The sequence below is a fragment of the Bombus terrestris genome, chromosome 12 (assembly GCF_910591885.1).
Source record: "Bombus terrestris chromosome 12, iyBomTerr1.2, whole genome shotgun sequence".
In the NCBI taxonomy this organism is placed as follows: Eukaryota; Metazoa; Arthropoda; class Insecta; order Hymenoptera; family Apidae; genus Bombus; species Bombus terrestris.
This window is the reverse complement of record NC_063280.1, coordinates 6,914,120-6,929,899: the sequence shown is the minus strand read 5'-3', so window position 1 is coordinate 6,929,899 and position 15,780 is coordinate 6,914,120. Positions and strand designations below refer to the sequence as shown.

General features: G+C 42.3%; 1 protein-coding gene across 3 annotated transcripts in view; it reads right to left on the bottom strand.

Annotated features, from left to right (window-relative positions):
* Positions 1 to 48: 48 nt before the first annotated feature.
* The window catches only part of LOC100650616 (dedicator of cytokinesis protein 3), a 53,926-nt gene continuing 38,194 nt past the window's right edge, over positions 49 to 15,780 (bottom strand). The window contains exons 1-15 of one of the 3 annotated variants that reach the window (XM_048410884.1): positions 8,840 to 9,358; positions 8,313 to 8,397; positions 7,040 to 7,498; positions 6,583 to 6,882; positions 6,286 to 6,490; positions 6,013 to 6,195; positions 4,191 to 5,907; positions 3,880 to 3,897; positions 3,621 to 3,783; positions 3,110 to 3,547; positions 2,882 to 3,023; positions 2,030 to 2,705; positions 1,572 to 1,933; positions 856 to 1,199; positions 49 to 771 (exon numbers count right to left, since the gene is read on the bottom strand). In XM_048410884.1, coding sequence (XP_048266841.1) covers positions 604 to 771; positions 856 to 1,199; positions 1,572 to 1,933; positions 2,030 to 2,705; positions 2,882 to 3,023; positions 3,110 to 3,547; positions 3,621 to 3,783; positions 3,880 to 3,897; positions 4,191 to 5,907; positions 6,013 to 6,195; positions 6,286 to 6,490; positions 6,583 to 6,882; positions 7,040 to 7,498; positions 8,313 to 8,357 — 5,220 coding nt within the window. In that variant the 5' untranslated portion in view covers positions 8,358 to 8,397; positions 8,840 to 9,358 and the 3' untranslated portion in view covers positions 49 to 603. Of the gene's footprint in view, positions 772 to 855; positions 1,200 to 1,571; positions 1,934 to 2,029; positions 2,706 to 2,881; positions 3,024 to 3,109; positions 3,548 to 3,620; positions 3,784 to 3,879; positions 3,898 to 4,190; positions 5,908 to 6,012; positions 6,196 to 6,285; positions 6,491 to 6,582; positions 6,883 to 7,039; positions 7,499 to 8,312; positions 8,398 to 8,839; positions 9,359 to 15,780 lie in introns of those variants that run through there. The other 2 variants (XM_048410883.1, XM_012315189.3) reach the window with 2 other exon arrangements.

The window sequence follows — 15,780 nt, the reverse complement described above, 5'->3', positions numbered from 1 at the left end:
TTATTAGTTGCTTAGATATTACGGTGTTTGCACGGATCTGCACCAATATCGTTGATAAAAATTACCTTTATTCTCATTGAAAATATAAATAAATTACAAAATATATAGTTAGGTTAATATTCGGAAGATCGTCATCTCTAACGCAAAGTCAATACGATATCGCGTGAACGCCAAGCGCTACCAGACAGCTTCTGTTCAATCGAATTTGAATACACTTCGGAACGTCTATTACCAAATCGTCATCGATGAGCCTTGGTCGTAGTCAGCGTTTCGATATCATGCTTCTACTAAGGTACGTTATACACAGGTGGGTGTAATCCATGTCAAGTTACGCATTAGAAGATTTCATTTCGAGTATTACAAGATTCTCTTACGCATAATAACGTAATATATATATATATATATATGTATAATGATGTGCAAATGTCAGAGACCTTGCTGTGCAAATCCAATTAGATTCAATTGTTAGTCACGTGTTTGCCAATGATCGTACAGGTCATCGAAGTTCCACTGATTTATATACCATTCTGCAATCGGATCTGCTCGACTGTGGCACACGCACATCACAATTAACCGCTAGGACTAGGAAATTCATCGTCGTTGCTACACAGTGCTTTCGGTGTCAGACGCCATAGACAATGTTTGGAGTTTCGGTACCGAATAATTTTCCGAATGACCATGAGACTGTGAGCGATTCGATACTCTTTCCAAGGTCGATGGAGCCGACGGGGTATCTTGATGTGCTTTCGGCGGTATCGGTGGTGGGCTCACCTAAAAATGACAAATGATTTATAAACACGTCGATAACGACGATACGTAAAAGACAATCAAAATTTTAGAGAAAGAAACTATTACCTCTTGACCTGGTAAAGAATGTGATCCTTGGAATGTAACGTTCGCGAAATTTCCTGTAGAGACGTTTAGCGCATTTATTACAGACGGAGGTGAAATATTCATAATGTCGTTGCACCTTGTCCGTGGTTCGAAATCCTCATAACCGAGATTATTTAAGTTAGTTAAATGCGACTGGAAATCTAATAAACTAGCAGTTGATATACCGCTATCGCGAAGGTCATTCGGCTCATTTTGTGCTTCCGAATCATCGTCCGTGCTCCACTCTGTGTTACGTTTGTACGCTAAACGTTTTGGCGGTGCGGGTGGCACTAGAATGTTTGTATTCGAATCTCTCTTATCAGGCGCTGCAACGTTAAATTTTCAATCAGCTTTTGTACAACTTAGTACAAAAATTCAAATATTTAAATATTCAAATAATCATAGAAACTTGCAGTTATTAATCGATCAATTCATAATTTAAAAAACCGCACGTGGTTCATGGACTAATGAATTACAAACTCTTCCAAGCCACGTGAAAAATTAGAACATTCTTGTCGTAGCACAGTGTTGCGCAATTATTACACAAGTCTTTCAACATCTGTGTCTACAAGATTTGTATGGTCCATAAATTTCGACATTGTGAGTTAAAATAATACTGATTGTACGTTGTAAGAGTATAGCTAACGTCGCAAACCGGTGTGAGATCTCTATTTGCTCTGCGTAAACATGAAACTTACTGCAACCTCTAGGAGGCAACGGTGGCGCTGATTCAGGACCAGGTTCGCTCCATGACGTTCTTAGACCGGTTTGATCCACTCCATCCGTTGGCGTAGGTAAAGAATGTCTCAATGGTAACTTTGGACTTAACGGTTTGCTCAGAGATCTTTGATGCGTGGGTCTAGGCGGAGTAGTCCCGTAGCCCACAGAACGTGGCCGAACTTCACGTTGCGGTATAGGTGGTGGCCCACCGTCTACTTTTGTGTAGAAACCTTCATCTTCAGGTAGGCCATCGCTGTCCGCGTGAGAAATTCTGCAGCCTGCCGTTTCCAATGTAGCTGGACGTTGCTTTTCGTTAACGGGTAACGGAGGTAACGGTGAACTAAAGAAATGAAAAATAAATACGAAAATTCAATTGAAAGACGATTGTTTTCTTGCAAGTTTATTTGCAAGCACAAAAAGCACAATTTGTAATTACTTGACAATGCTGTCTTGATGAATTGTTCTTTGTCTTGCTAGTGGACCAAGACCTTGTTTCAGCTGTGTAAATCTTTCGTTGAGTCTCTTGTGTAGCGGTTGCACGCCAGCTGGTGCAATTTGTCCGTGTAAATTTAATCCCGCCTCCAAAACGCTCATTTGGTCGAGAATCAAACTCTTCAGTCTGTTTACGTGTGGTACCATGTCCGGATTTTGTCTAGCGAATTCAGGCGTAAGAAAGGCTTCTTGGTATTTGGTGATGCCACCCATAACGTTCGCGTCGATGATACCTTGGAGTCTCATGCTAAAGGGGTTAATATTTCGATTAGGTTCGGCAGTGTATTGCGCGACAAGTCTCCTCAATTCTCTCTCCACGCTCAGCATAGTTTCACAGGCGTATTGTACAGGCGCTAGTAGCTCAGATCTCTTCTCGATCACCTCAAACCATCTAAGTATACCAGGTAGTTTCGCCTCTGTGGTCAACGTGGTTCTTTCGATCCAGAGAGATTTAAACTCGTTCTCTCGGTCAACAGGGCCTCTGTGAAGTGGTCGATCAAAGATAAACTTCCGAACGTCATTAACTAGATAAAAGGCGACCACTCTTTCTGGCACTTCAGCTCCTCGACAGGCTAGGCTGTTCTCCTCGGGGATTGGTTTAACGTTACAAATTTGTATATCTGAAATGTTGCATATAAAGTGTTACCAAGTACTCTTGATATCCTTACTAGATGAAATAAATCTCTATTTAGATTCCACTTTCTTAATTACGTTCATAAAAATAAGAAATTGCATAAGCATCCTAGTAGTTGGTATATGGCTAAGAACCGGAAGAAAAAATAACGAATTAACTTACATTGTCCCTCTGAGATAAGGATGCTCTCATCAGGCGGCGAATTCTTCATTAATATTTGTGCGCTTGGAAATTCAGTCTGTAATCGCTGTGTGAATGCCCCTATTCTCTCGTATTCTAAACCGCGATAGATGAACAATTTATTCTGCAGAATCACCACAAAGAAGATTAAATTCGTCACGTTTAATTAAATCTATTTTAGACCTAATCTCATTCATAATTGATACCTACCCTAACGAAAAGAGGAAAACTAAGACCGTAGAATCCTACTCTAAAGTACTCCGGCTCTGGCCGAAGTTGTGTCAATATATTGTCCAGTAATTTGGCTTGCAGTTTCAGTAGATGACTTAATTTTGCATAGTCGTATAATCTAGTCTCGTACAGTACTGCCAATTCTTTACACAAAGGAATACCTTTCTCCCAACATTTGCCTCGATCTAAGTCATGAATTATCTTATGATAAAGGACCTCCTTTCTCTGCCACTCTGGCTGTTGCGGATGCAAGTGATCAGCAGGTAAAATTGTAGAACCCCAACCAAGCTGATCGGCGTATAATTTCATTGTAAATCCAGCTTCTGTATAGTTTTCAGCTACCAAATGTAGGTCGTGAAGCTTGTAAATATAACGCAGGTACATCTCTTTACGATTGAATTCATTCTTGTAAAAATTCTAAAGAAAAAAACCAAGATCCATTATTATCTCCATTTTTGTTTTTGATACGAATTTGTAATGTCTCGCCTACCAATAGATTAACAGTGCACGACATACGCTTGTCGCGATTCTCGTCCCCCTGAATTACGCTCCTGTAATCTAGCAGTCTTTCCAGTAAACGCGTAATTGACGTGATGAAAGCAGTTCCGCTGTCCTTCCAGGTTGGATCTTCTGACTGAACTCTGTCCAATAATCTACGGACAAAAATAGAATAGCATGATTTAAGTATTCCGTTCACGTGCGCGTGTAGATGTATGTAGTTTAATTGCGAATCTAGGCGACACACTTACACGGCGCTAAGATGTTCCCTAACGCAGCATGAAATTGCAAATGAAAGTTTTAATGATGACATAGAAAAACTATAATTGCCAATGCTATTACCAAGTTCTAATGATTAGACTGCGGATATTTATGCCAACGCATATTTTTATGAACACGACTAAAATAATAAGACATTTAAATATTTTATATATTTTTGCATATTATGTGCGTTTGGTGCACTCTTACATCTATAAATCTCTCATACGTGCATAAAAATGTGCATTTATACAAATGGAATTTTTTATAAGAAACGTTCTAGCAAAGGTAAACGACTACTCACATTGTGTTAAACAACTGTCTGTACTCGTCGTCACCTTTATTCTCGCTGATCAGGATATCCAGTTTATCGATCAATTCCGATTCCACAGATTTGAAGCTACCACGAGCTCGTTGCTCGCACTCCATCATATCGAAAAAGATGTGCAAAGTGGCCTTCCTCAGCTCACTCTCAGGAACTAAGGTAACTTCCAAGAAGGGCCCTACCATTCCAGGAATAAACTCCAATTTACGATCACCCAAATGATTCCACATGGAGAGTATTTGAAAGCCCATGAACACTCTCATGTCCCTGTATTTTTCAATGATCTTTTCACGCTTCACTTCCGAAAATTGTTCGAGTTGCAGAGATGGCTGAGTGAGGTACGCTACGGCTAGATTAAAATACGTGGACCAGAGCTGCGAATCGAAGCTAGCTTGCGAGGCCAAAGGCTGAGCGAGTTCCTGCAGGGACTTTAAGATAATACTGTTCGCCTGCATCCTAATTACTAACCAGTCGGGTGGAAAAACTTCCTGTCTGACGAGATCACGGAGAACTAAAAAGACTCTCAAAAGAAAATCCTTCAGGGGTTTTCGTTCGCCTGTATGAGCTAGCTCCTCCCAAAGTCGAACGTAATGGTACTCGTCTAGAAGCTGAAGCAATCCTATCAAGCAAGCTACCAGGCATCCCAACACGGGGCCACTGGTGTTTATTACAATCAGAATCGTCTGTATCAATACATCCAAGATAGAAAGGCAGAGGGTCTCGACGTCGTGTTGAATACAGTTATTAACTTTGTTAGTATCTCGCCCCCTTTTGTATAAAAAGCTGAGGATTTCTCCTAGAATCTCCGTACAGGATCTAAGTTCCTCTCGTCTAACCAAATGGATCCTCAAGTGTCTACACATCGTAACCAACAGCAGATTCCTGCTCTCGTTGTCCTCGCGAAACAACAACGAGGTGGTCAGATTTTTAATAGCCGTTAATTTAGCCTGCGTGAGTTGCAACGGTGGTTCTCTTGGCACCGAGTCGAGCATCGTGCAAGCGAGTTTCGCCACCTCGAGAACTGGCAGCACGGCGACTAGCTGTTCGAAGACTGCCGAGATGGAGTAAAGCAAAGCTATCTGAGAGTGAAGCACCATTTCGTACGGGATGCCCAACATCTTGTTCAATGCGGCGAAAACGCAGTACAGATCACGCTTGAAACTGTCCTCGTATTGACCAGCTGTTGCTCTGGCGAATAATAGGCGACTTTGAATGATGAATTTGAAGATATACTCCAGAGAACGGAAACACTTGATTATAGGCTCTTGCTTCTCCGCCGCGGTTACCCAATCTGCACAATGTTGCACGCTACTTAGAAGACCTTTATATACCAATGCAGCGGCAAAGTGGCCGGAAATGTAAGCATCCATGACAGGTTTGAAATGCTCGAACTTGGAATCCTCGAGAAGGCTGAAAATGGAGACGAGCACTTGGAAGACTAAACCCGAATGAGCCGTGGAGTTACCGTCCTCCGTGTGGAACATGGAAAAGAGCGCATCTAAAATGTCCTGTAGAAATTTGACCAATTCCTCGCCGTCCAGCCGCAGTACGCGACCTAAAGCCTCCGATATTCGTTCCGGATGTGCCTTCCATTGCAACAGGCTCAGGAGGTCCACGTTTTGCGTCAATTTTGTGCTGCAAAGCAACGTTTGTACGAATACGGCCTCTTTGGGGGATCTGGAAAATGCTGGTGAACCTGAAAACACGCAAGAAATGAATAAGAGGAAGTGCTTGATTCATAGGTAGATTCGAATAACAGAATTTCTAAAATCAACAAAATTTAACTAAAACTCGATCATACCTGTTGCATTTGGTTCCCGAGCGCTACTAGGCAAAGAGAGGTAACTTAATGAATCCAACTTGGAACGATCTTCGCACTTGTAAATATATAGCTCGTGGGGGCCATCCTGAAGAGTAGCTCCCCCAGGTTCCATAAGACGCACGAAGGCGAAGGAGAACAATTTCTTGTCGTTCTTCTCGCGTGCTGCGTCAAAGGAAAGCATGCTATGTTAAAAACTGCGGATATTCGGTATGCCAAAAGCTCTTAATCTGCAAAGAAATTTCAACGACGTACTGGAACAGTGCCGGAATTCAAAGCGGACGTGGCTTCCGTAAAACTTGTCTATAGGTATGGCCAATCGAACCGTCTCGGCCCACGACGGGCTGTTGTGATGATATATAACTAAACTTTGATACTCAGAACTGCCCTCCATTCCAGCCGCGCCAAACAAGCATTCTTCCAGAGGTTGACCATCCGCGTCCAAGACCAAAATCGTCACCTATAGATTTCGTCGTGATTCGTGTTTAGTCAAATTTTATCACAACTGACGATAAGCGTCTCTACAGTTTGTACTTCGATATCAACGAATACCTCGATATTTTTCCCAGTGGATTTTCCGCCTCGTTCGAACTCTCCACGTTCCAGTTTCAGGTACAAGTCGTTTCTCACGTCACCCGGCATGATCACGTCGGAGAACCCTAGCTTCTTCGTTAGACAGATATTTTTGAAAAGCAGTGGATTCTCCTCGCGAACTTGAGTCAACTCGCCGTGCAGGACGCGCAGTGAAACCACTATGCCGTAATTAGGCTGGCCCGGAAGTGGGGAACACTTGTTGTTACGAATAATCTGCTCGTGTAACTGGTGAAACTCCTTTTCTTCCCCTTGGCACACCTAAGACAATGCTGCTTAGACTGCTGACTGAACTTGACTTCTTTTTCTTTAAAAAGGTCTTAGCAATTCACAAACATTTGAACAAACAGGAACGTAGATGAAAAGTTTCCGCAGAAGGAAAGCGGACAGATAAATCGATCGACTTGGTACAGCTTACCTTGAACGTCATTTCCAGTTCCTCCGTGTGATCCTGCGTGGCTTCGGCAAGCGAGAGGACCGCGACGCCGTGCGGTCTCCTGTAAGTGGCAGTGCCCGCTTTGTTTTTGCCCGAATCAGAGTAAAGCATTCTGCCGCATCGCATCACGTGCGCGACCATGTAAAGGTCCCTGCTAAGGTCCGCATTGCCGAGATCCGTAAAAATCGTGCAATTACTATGAATCTTCTCTATGAAGCTGGAGAATCCCTCTTTCGAGATTCGAACCAGGAAACGTTCGCTTAGATATTGATTTCGTTTCGCGTCGTACAAGGAGAAGTAGATTTCCGTGTCCTCGCCGATCGAGTGGCCGAAATCCCTCATGCAGAAATACAGGTGATGGGTCAGCACCTTTCTGTGCTCCTTCCGCCTCAGGGTTCCCCTAGCCGACGACCCTTGCGAATTCTCCGCGCTTTGAACGTGCTGAAATCGATAGAACGTGAGTGGAAACGCGTAAATATCGCCGTGAATCGTATACGCTATCGTATTAATTATACAAAATTAATAATTATAAAACAGCATTTACGCGAATCCTTTACGGCGCGAGTAGTCTATAAATCTAACGAGTATCTACGACAATGTATCTTATTATTTGTCACAGCGTAAATCTTCCATTACACGTAGCTCCGACGAGCTATCATCGATGATTGTGAAGTATAAAAACATTGTTGGTAATTCCGCAATCAAGATACATCTAGCGGAAAATAAACAAGCGTCAGGATACTTTTGAGCCGTAATGTACGCTGGCAATCGGTGTACAAATCGCGGCGATCGCTCGTTCGTATTCGACGAACGCTATTCTGTCCCACGACGAGATATATAAACGGCGAATTACAAATATAGGAATTTCGATCGAACGATCGGCAGACATTCAAAATTTCATGTCGCGCGGCCGTGCACCGAATACACCCCCGGAGCTGCTTCATTTCAATTCTTGCGGAGTATTTGAAATGGTCAGCATTCCAGCTAGAATTTCAATGAGCTACGCGTTATGGCGAGGTATGAGCGCTCGGAAGCTTTGCTTCTGTCCCTTTCTTTCCCTTTCGAAAATATCGAGCTCTAACGCCAGTCGTCGTTCGCTATTTTCTCTTTCTGTCTTTTTCGAGTCAGCCGTTCGTATTGGCTGAAAAACGTCGATGCATGGCGTCGCGTTTCTTGGATCGGCTTTTACCACGAATTCACGGCGATCGTAAATTCGCGCCAGGTCTTTGGAAAAATGTTCTCCCATAGTAATTACCACGTGATAGAGTTCCACGATTGACATCGTTTCCGGATCCACCATATGAGCACCCTGGCGGGGCACCAGGTCCAAGCCCAGTTTCCTGAAACATTGAAAATATCGTGCGATTGTAGAAACGGTACAAGAGGCTATTTGCGAGAAACGACTTCAAAAGATACAGATTCCCTTAATTACATAAGAATCAATCTTCCAATTAAAGTCATAATGTTCTAGGCAAAGGAACTCACTTTGTCGAATTCGAAGAAGGAATAGTTAACGATGTGCGTCGAGTTTTCGTTTCCCAAGATATGTTCCATTTATTAAAATATTAGTAAAATAATAATTTCCTTCGACCATTAAGAGTCTTTCTCTCGGTTAAAGGTAAAACAAGACCGAGACGAAAGGTTGGAGGATCGTTATGCGAGCAAACTAAAATTCCCTCCCAATGAATGGATTTCGTAGAAACGAAATTCCGTTGCACAAAGTAAGTACGAAGATCACTCGCATACATGCGAAGTGCGCTCAGAATGGGCTCTTTAAATTACCGAAAGATCAAAGCTTCGGTAGAAGTCAACACCCTCGGCGGATCGGACGAATCTCTGCGCTGGTCTTGTCTCGGGAGGATAAAATTATCGCAGGGGTTGAAGAACCATCATCGAAGATGATCAACGAGGAAGGTGGAGCAAAATCGAGGGAGTAAGGGGCGATCCAATTAAACCGGGCATCGAATCAGTTTGAGAAGTTTACTTCTGAAGTGGCGGAGCATACTTAACTTCCCATGACCCCGGACGACCGCATGCCATAGGGCCGACGTGTTCTCGAACGCATTGGGGCCCTACAGGCCCGGCTACTCGCCAGGGTCCTCGCGTGGCCCCTTCACCTTGCAGGAATGCAGCTATACGCCGTGCGTTTCGACTTGGCTCTACTCGACTCGACTCGACTCGCTTCTCCTCCTCTTTGTTTCCTTGCCACGCGTACAAATGTATAATAATGTACATGTGCCGAGATTTGCATGGATGTACGGCGCCAGGCTTTTTGCCTTCGACCATTTCAATTTCGTGTCAGAGATAAAGAAACGGAGACGAACTCGAGGACGTTGCGAAACGAACTAGAACGTCGCAGAAATAGCTTCGTTAATTGTAAACGTTGATTGGAACGGAACGCGTCGAATTGACTGGTATAATTCGCGGTGACCTGAAAATTTATGCAGACTCCGAATAACTTTGTTGGGAGTATATGTGTACGAGTTGCAGCTTAGTTTTTCATGGGCTATCGGAATATTTGTAGAAACGTTTTGCGGTATATACGGTATGGCAAGGTACAGCGAAGCTACGATACTTCTAATCGTAATACAAGGTCGTTCTTCGTTAACTTCTCTCGGCAGACATCTGTAAAACGTACAGTCATAAGTAAATTCATTTTGACTTTATTTAACGAAGGTGCTTATGAGAAAAGTCAAGAGAGCCTGCTGTTAATCGTTGCGCAAATTCGAGTAAATTCACTAGAACAGCCATCGGAGATCCTTGCCAATGTTCTATCCACGTCGAAGAGCCAAGTTACGCTAACACCGTGACCGTCCGTAACTTCTTTGCGCGATGCAAAAATCAAAAGTTCTCCAGCTAGAAGCAAGCAATTACTCGAGTTTGATACTGTCGTGACTATTTTACTTTTGTTTCTCGTGTGTCCTGATAAGATGAGAGAGTCAAAGAAACTGGTCGAGACTGTGTCGGGATAGTCGTCATTATTTAAAATGAAGATACTTGCGGCGAAAAAGACGTGCAACGTTAATGCCGTTGAAGCGATAATTAACGCTTCGTTCAAACACGTATAGGTACATAACAGGGAATTCCAAATAGATTTTGGGCGGATCGGGAAGATTAAGTGGTACGCTCGAGAGAGCGTTGCTTTTGCTTCTCGCTTTGTCTCGTGCCTGTACCCTCCTCCTCGCTCTCCACGCGGCTACGTTACTGATCCTGCTGATTCGGTAAAGCGTCCTACGCCCCCGCGAGCTCGCCAGGTAAGGCCGTAATTTTTCCACCGACTGGTTTAAGTCGATCGACGAAACACACTTTCAAACCTTCGCTTCTCTAAACTAGCAGAACGTCGTATTTATTTCGCTGTTAATACATTCGTTGTTATCAAAATTACCTTCTTATACCTCAAACTGCATGTCTTTTTCATCAGAGATGTGCTTATTTCAAACGATGATAACTGCCTCGGTACATACCGTCCATTGTTTTCTTTAACTTTCTACAAAAGTCATTTTATCAAGAAATATGAAAGATGAAAATTCAACGCGACGTCGTGTAGATTTCATTACTTAACCTAACTAGTCGCATGAACTCAACGTAAGCGTCGATGGCGAACATCGATGGGGCGTTTCACGATCCGCCGACGCTATACGGTCCTGGCTATCCTGAAAGGTCCCCCCTCGGGCCTCGCTTGATGGAATGCAGGTGAGCAGGCAGAGTTCGATGCGTGGAGACAGGTACAGGCAATGTCTGCCACGTCGTTCGGACCTATGTCCCATTCCAAAGATATCGGATATATTCTCTCCAGGCGGCGACGTTCGGTTCACCGCGAGAATCAAGCCGTCTAGCTCGAGAAACGACGGACGAGCCTTCCTCCTTCGCTGCTTTCTCTTCGTCGCGTCCGCGTCTGGAGAGACCTCGGTCACTTTGGATGACGAATTCGTTCGGCCAATGGCCGCGCATCGGGCATCGCGGGAATCCAAAAGTGTCGATTTACAGCCGTGTGAAATACTGCCCCGTAGAGACGTTTTCACGCATGACAGATTTCATGGAATTTCTGATCCGGAACATTGGTTCTTAGATTGTGTGACGTGTATCGAAATGTAGGTGATCGGATGGTGATAACGAGAGATTGGAAAGTATGCGATGTTCAAATTGATTATCGATGAATAAGCGAGCGAAGAAATATTTCAGTAAAATGTTAGAGGTTATTATACATTAGGTTGTATTATCCATAAGTATTCGGGCAGTTGAGTCATATTAATGACATTTTACATGTCGTAAATTATAATTCATAAATTATACTTCAGTATTGATAAATAATATATATTACGATTATCGCAGTACGAATTTTCTTAGTTTAAAACAGACGTAGAAATGGAAGTAGAGTTCTAGGGGATACTGAAAGTTTCAGTCGTTCTGAATAATTAAAATAGATGGCGGGTGCTCGCAAGTTTAAGACAGTTCGTGGCTTGGGCTAATTCAGACACGCGTAAACGTCGAGCTAATCTCTCTGGAGGCCCCAGATAATTTGAAAAATCGATGTCTCAAAAAAAAGAGAAGATTTCGTACCGACAATAACAGAGAGAAAGAGAGAGAGAGATATACTGTTGCAAGTCGAGGTGGTGAACTTTTCAGCTGCGAGGTATTCTTTGCGGAGTTCAGTAACCATTCGGTAGCTTTAAACGCTGTAATTACGTCGGTGCTGCTGCGAGTTGGTGGACTCCTGTTTCTGCTTCAAACTGACAATCAATTATTAGCCTTCGTTCGCTTCGCACCGTTCTTTGCGCTGTCTTTATATTCCACCTTATTCCTCTCGCTTTATACCGACCAATTAGCTCCACTTTTTTTCACATCACTGCTCAAACGAGAATTATTTTTGATCATAAAGAAGCTGTAGCTGTTAGAAGGTTTCTCGCAAATTTTTTCACTGTGCTTTGTAAATTTCAAGTACAACCTCATTTATGACTCAGAAAAATAAAGGAAATTTTTAACTAATCCTTTGTTTAACCAATCCTTCAACCCACTCTTATACAATCAGGTAGGTTGTACTATAAGTTTTACGCCTTAAATGTCGTTATACGTGACGCGATTAATAATACTTATTTCCTATAAGAAGTTGATAGTGCTTATTTCTTGGATCTGACATCAGAAATACAGAAAATGTTTAGGATAAAGAAACATTTCTCATGTCATTGATATTGAATTCTTTTGAAGATATAAAGTAATTCTAGCAATTCAGAGAAAGATTTTATACAAATAACGTCATTATTTCTTAAAACTGCAGAAAAAAGGATCATTCACGGTTCCATTACAATCAAAAAATGAGGATCGTGTGGAAACAAAATCCGTGGAAATCGTACTCGTAATTTGTGCGGTGTGAGTTCTCGCGTTCGTGTAAAACGGCCTTAATAGGAGTGTTTCCTGATCCCGGAACGAGTAACGAGACTCGTACGTATAGCAAAGGGTTCGTGGGAAGACGAACGCCGCGTCTGGTTCGCCCGAGGGTACACGCACACAGAAACACAGTTCGTGCATCGAGTTACTCCACAATGAACGCCCTGGCGACTCGTGGCCGCCCGAGTGCAGTTGCAGTTCCGTGCCGTGTAGGTCTCTCCGCTGGCTCCAGCAGAAGATAGGCAGTGGTAGTAGTACTAATAGATGTCAGGGCCAAATCCCCACGCTGCCACGATCTCAATTAGATCAAATGACGCGCGATTAAGCGCGATTAGCCGCGAACCTTTCAGTTTTTCGTCGTTGAAAGTCGTTGTTTCCACGTCTGATTACGACGAACATACATATTTCTTTGAGCCTTTATGTCCGTTTACAATGACCGGAGAATGGAACTTTTCTTACTCATTGTCCTAAAACGATGTATGTTTGTTGATCGAGTGCATACATAGCCGGTCGTTGGTATATATCGGGACGCTAGAGCCCTCTTGCATAATAGTTAACAACTAACAATAATAGTGAGTTTATGAATTGTAGGTTATAGACTTCCTTTTTACAAATTTATAGTTTTACGTTAAATAGGATTAATCGAATAACTTGTAATTTGTAAAATTGATTTCCAGAACATTTGTTTCATTGTCAAGTTTGTTGCTGTTGCCTAAGAGAGTCCTAATGATATTTAGTACAAACTGAATGCTTTTCTTTTATTTTTACTGCAAATCTATCGTTTCATATGCGTCATACGTACCTCACAGATAATGTAAAATATTAGATAAAGTAAAGTTTGTGGACTTTATCAGTAAATATAACTAGTGAGTAAATGTCCTAATATTTATTATTCCAGTGTGTTTTCGAAAAGTTCCGTCAGGCAAACACAATGGTCAAAATACAGGAATGGAAGGGGTCGTATGACATGTAGAGTAGGTTGAGATCACGTTAAGATTCAAATGGTACGCGTTATCTCCTAGAAAGTGGGTAAAAAGAAGTATCGATACCAGGTGTACGCTTATTAAGTTGGACGATCGTTGCCATTCATTAAATTTCTTTCAGCGAAGCAGCCGCACGTCGGTAGCCGCGAACCACGGAACTCCCCTCTACCTAAGCGCTTTTTCCCTTCACGATGCGCTACCTCTCATTGTACAGCCCTGGGCCCGAGTAGAACAACGCCAGCACCGTGCTACGCCGAGGCGAAAGCAAAAAGAAAAAGAGTGCCTTACGGGGAATAGAGGCAGCGTTTCCCAACCTTCGGGAACCTTTTCTCGACCACTTGGGTACGCTGTGAAAAATGTCATTTTCTTCCCCTTCTCTTTTACATTCCTGCTTGCATTGTGCTCATTTCTTGCTAGGTAAGATTAGAGAGTTGGTGATAAAATGTTTCTTATCCAATACGAAACACCCGATTATCGATAGTAACTTGTGTCAAAGGTGCATAACCTTTCGATATTTCAAATACATACACGGGAATGATTTCTTAAGATTAGTACTATTTATTGAAATTATTTCAGGTTTATTTACTATAGTAATCCATGTGTCACGAAACGTTAATTGAAGAATCAGAATATGATGTAACATATACTATTTCACAGAAGCAAACCCATTCTACAAAAAAAGTTAATTATTCCAATAACGCTTGATGGCTGTGATTTATATTTAGAACTTGGTAATCTGTGTAATATGCACAACTAAGGAGGCAAATTCGAAGAATCCGAAGGATTGGGAAACCCTGAAACGAAAGACGTGAGGGGAACGCGGTTATGTGGCCTGGAGTTTCATCCCGCACCACCGCGTTACCCCAACAAGGAAGCAAAATGCATCGAAACGAAGAAACGAAGAGGGCCACGGAGAAAAGAGAAAGAGAGTTGCGTAGAGGGCAGTGCATACGAGGTGGAGCCTCCAGGCACGCTCATTAGAAATAATAATAATTACTACAACACGGATAATAAATGTTGCCGTTTGCTCGATACATGCTCAACTTGGAAAGTAAGTTAACTACTACTGGCACACGGTAATTAAATAAATGAAATACGTTCGGTCGAATGATTTATTTTTCGTCTACGTTCGACCTAACACGCTCGAGCATCTCACACTGTCAGCTCTAACTACGTGAGCGACGTCAAAATTTTGAGAAGACGCCAAGGAAGAAATCCTGTCTGCGGTCATTGCATGGAACCGTTACTCGCACGCATACACGAGCATAGCGAGTACATGGACATCATCGACGTTGCATCAGAAATTTACTAAACCAAGTTGTGCAAATTTTAAATGCTCGTTAAAGGACGTTTGTTCTCACGTGCTTTGAAGCAGTTCCTCTAATCCAAATGAATGTAATTTTATAAATATTATTTAGTTTCAAATATAATTTAGCTTCTTTATTTTCTAAGGATAGAACGAAATTATAGATAAATGGTATATAGAAAATTGATTAGAGTTACTATAAATTGTATAATATGTTCGTTGAATATATGATCTTACGCTGTAAAGTCAAAAATCGAAGAGGCAAAAGAGAAAGGAGGACGAAAGGGGAAGACGCGCGAGGAGAGGCTTTAAAGAGCCGAAGTGAGCCTCCTTTGCCAGGGGAACAGGTTCCCGGCATGGTTATACACCGCGTATTCACCGAGCTGAAAACCTTGAGCTCTACGGATAGAGAAAGAAGCGTTCGTCTCATCTCTCTTTACAGATGCTGTGGTTGCGGTTGCTCTTTACAGACACATGATACGAATCGAAAATTTAAACCCGAACCCACACGAAGCGAGCAACTTTGAAATCCAGCAACGAAAACTCGCATAACTTCAAAGATTACCTAGCAACAGATTCCTATCATATAAATATCTATTACACAGTGCCTTTCTTTTTTTTTTGAAATCTCACATCCGTGTTCAAAGTTACATTTACCATTCGTCGTATCGATCTTTATATTTAAGGTTTAATACGAAAATTATTAGAAATAACTGGTGCAACGCTTCTCTGTATGTTAACAATAAATTCAAATTCAAATTCAAATTTATAAAATGAATTTCCCAAATCTATCGTAGGATATAATATCGTTATACAACAATAGGGTAACCAGAATAATAAGCCGCGTACTGAAAATGAAATATCAACGACGGCGGAAGAGTAAACTTGGCGAGATGACGTTTCGCGGTTTCACGATTCGTCACCCTTTCGTTACGCGATAAAATTCGCACGATAGTCGTTGTTACACTCTACGAAATGTCTAGAAAGACGGACAATCCGGAAGAGTCAGAAGTTGGGACGAAGCAGAAGAAAAGAGAAAATCAACGATG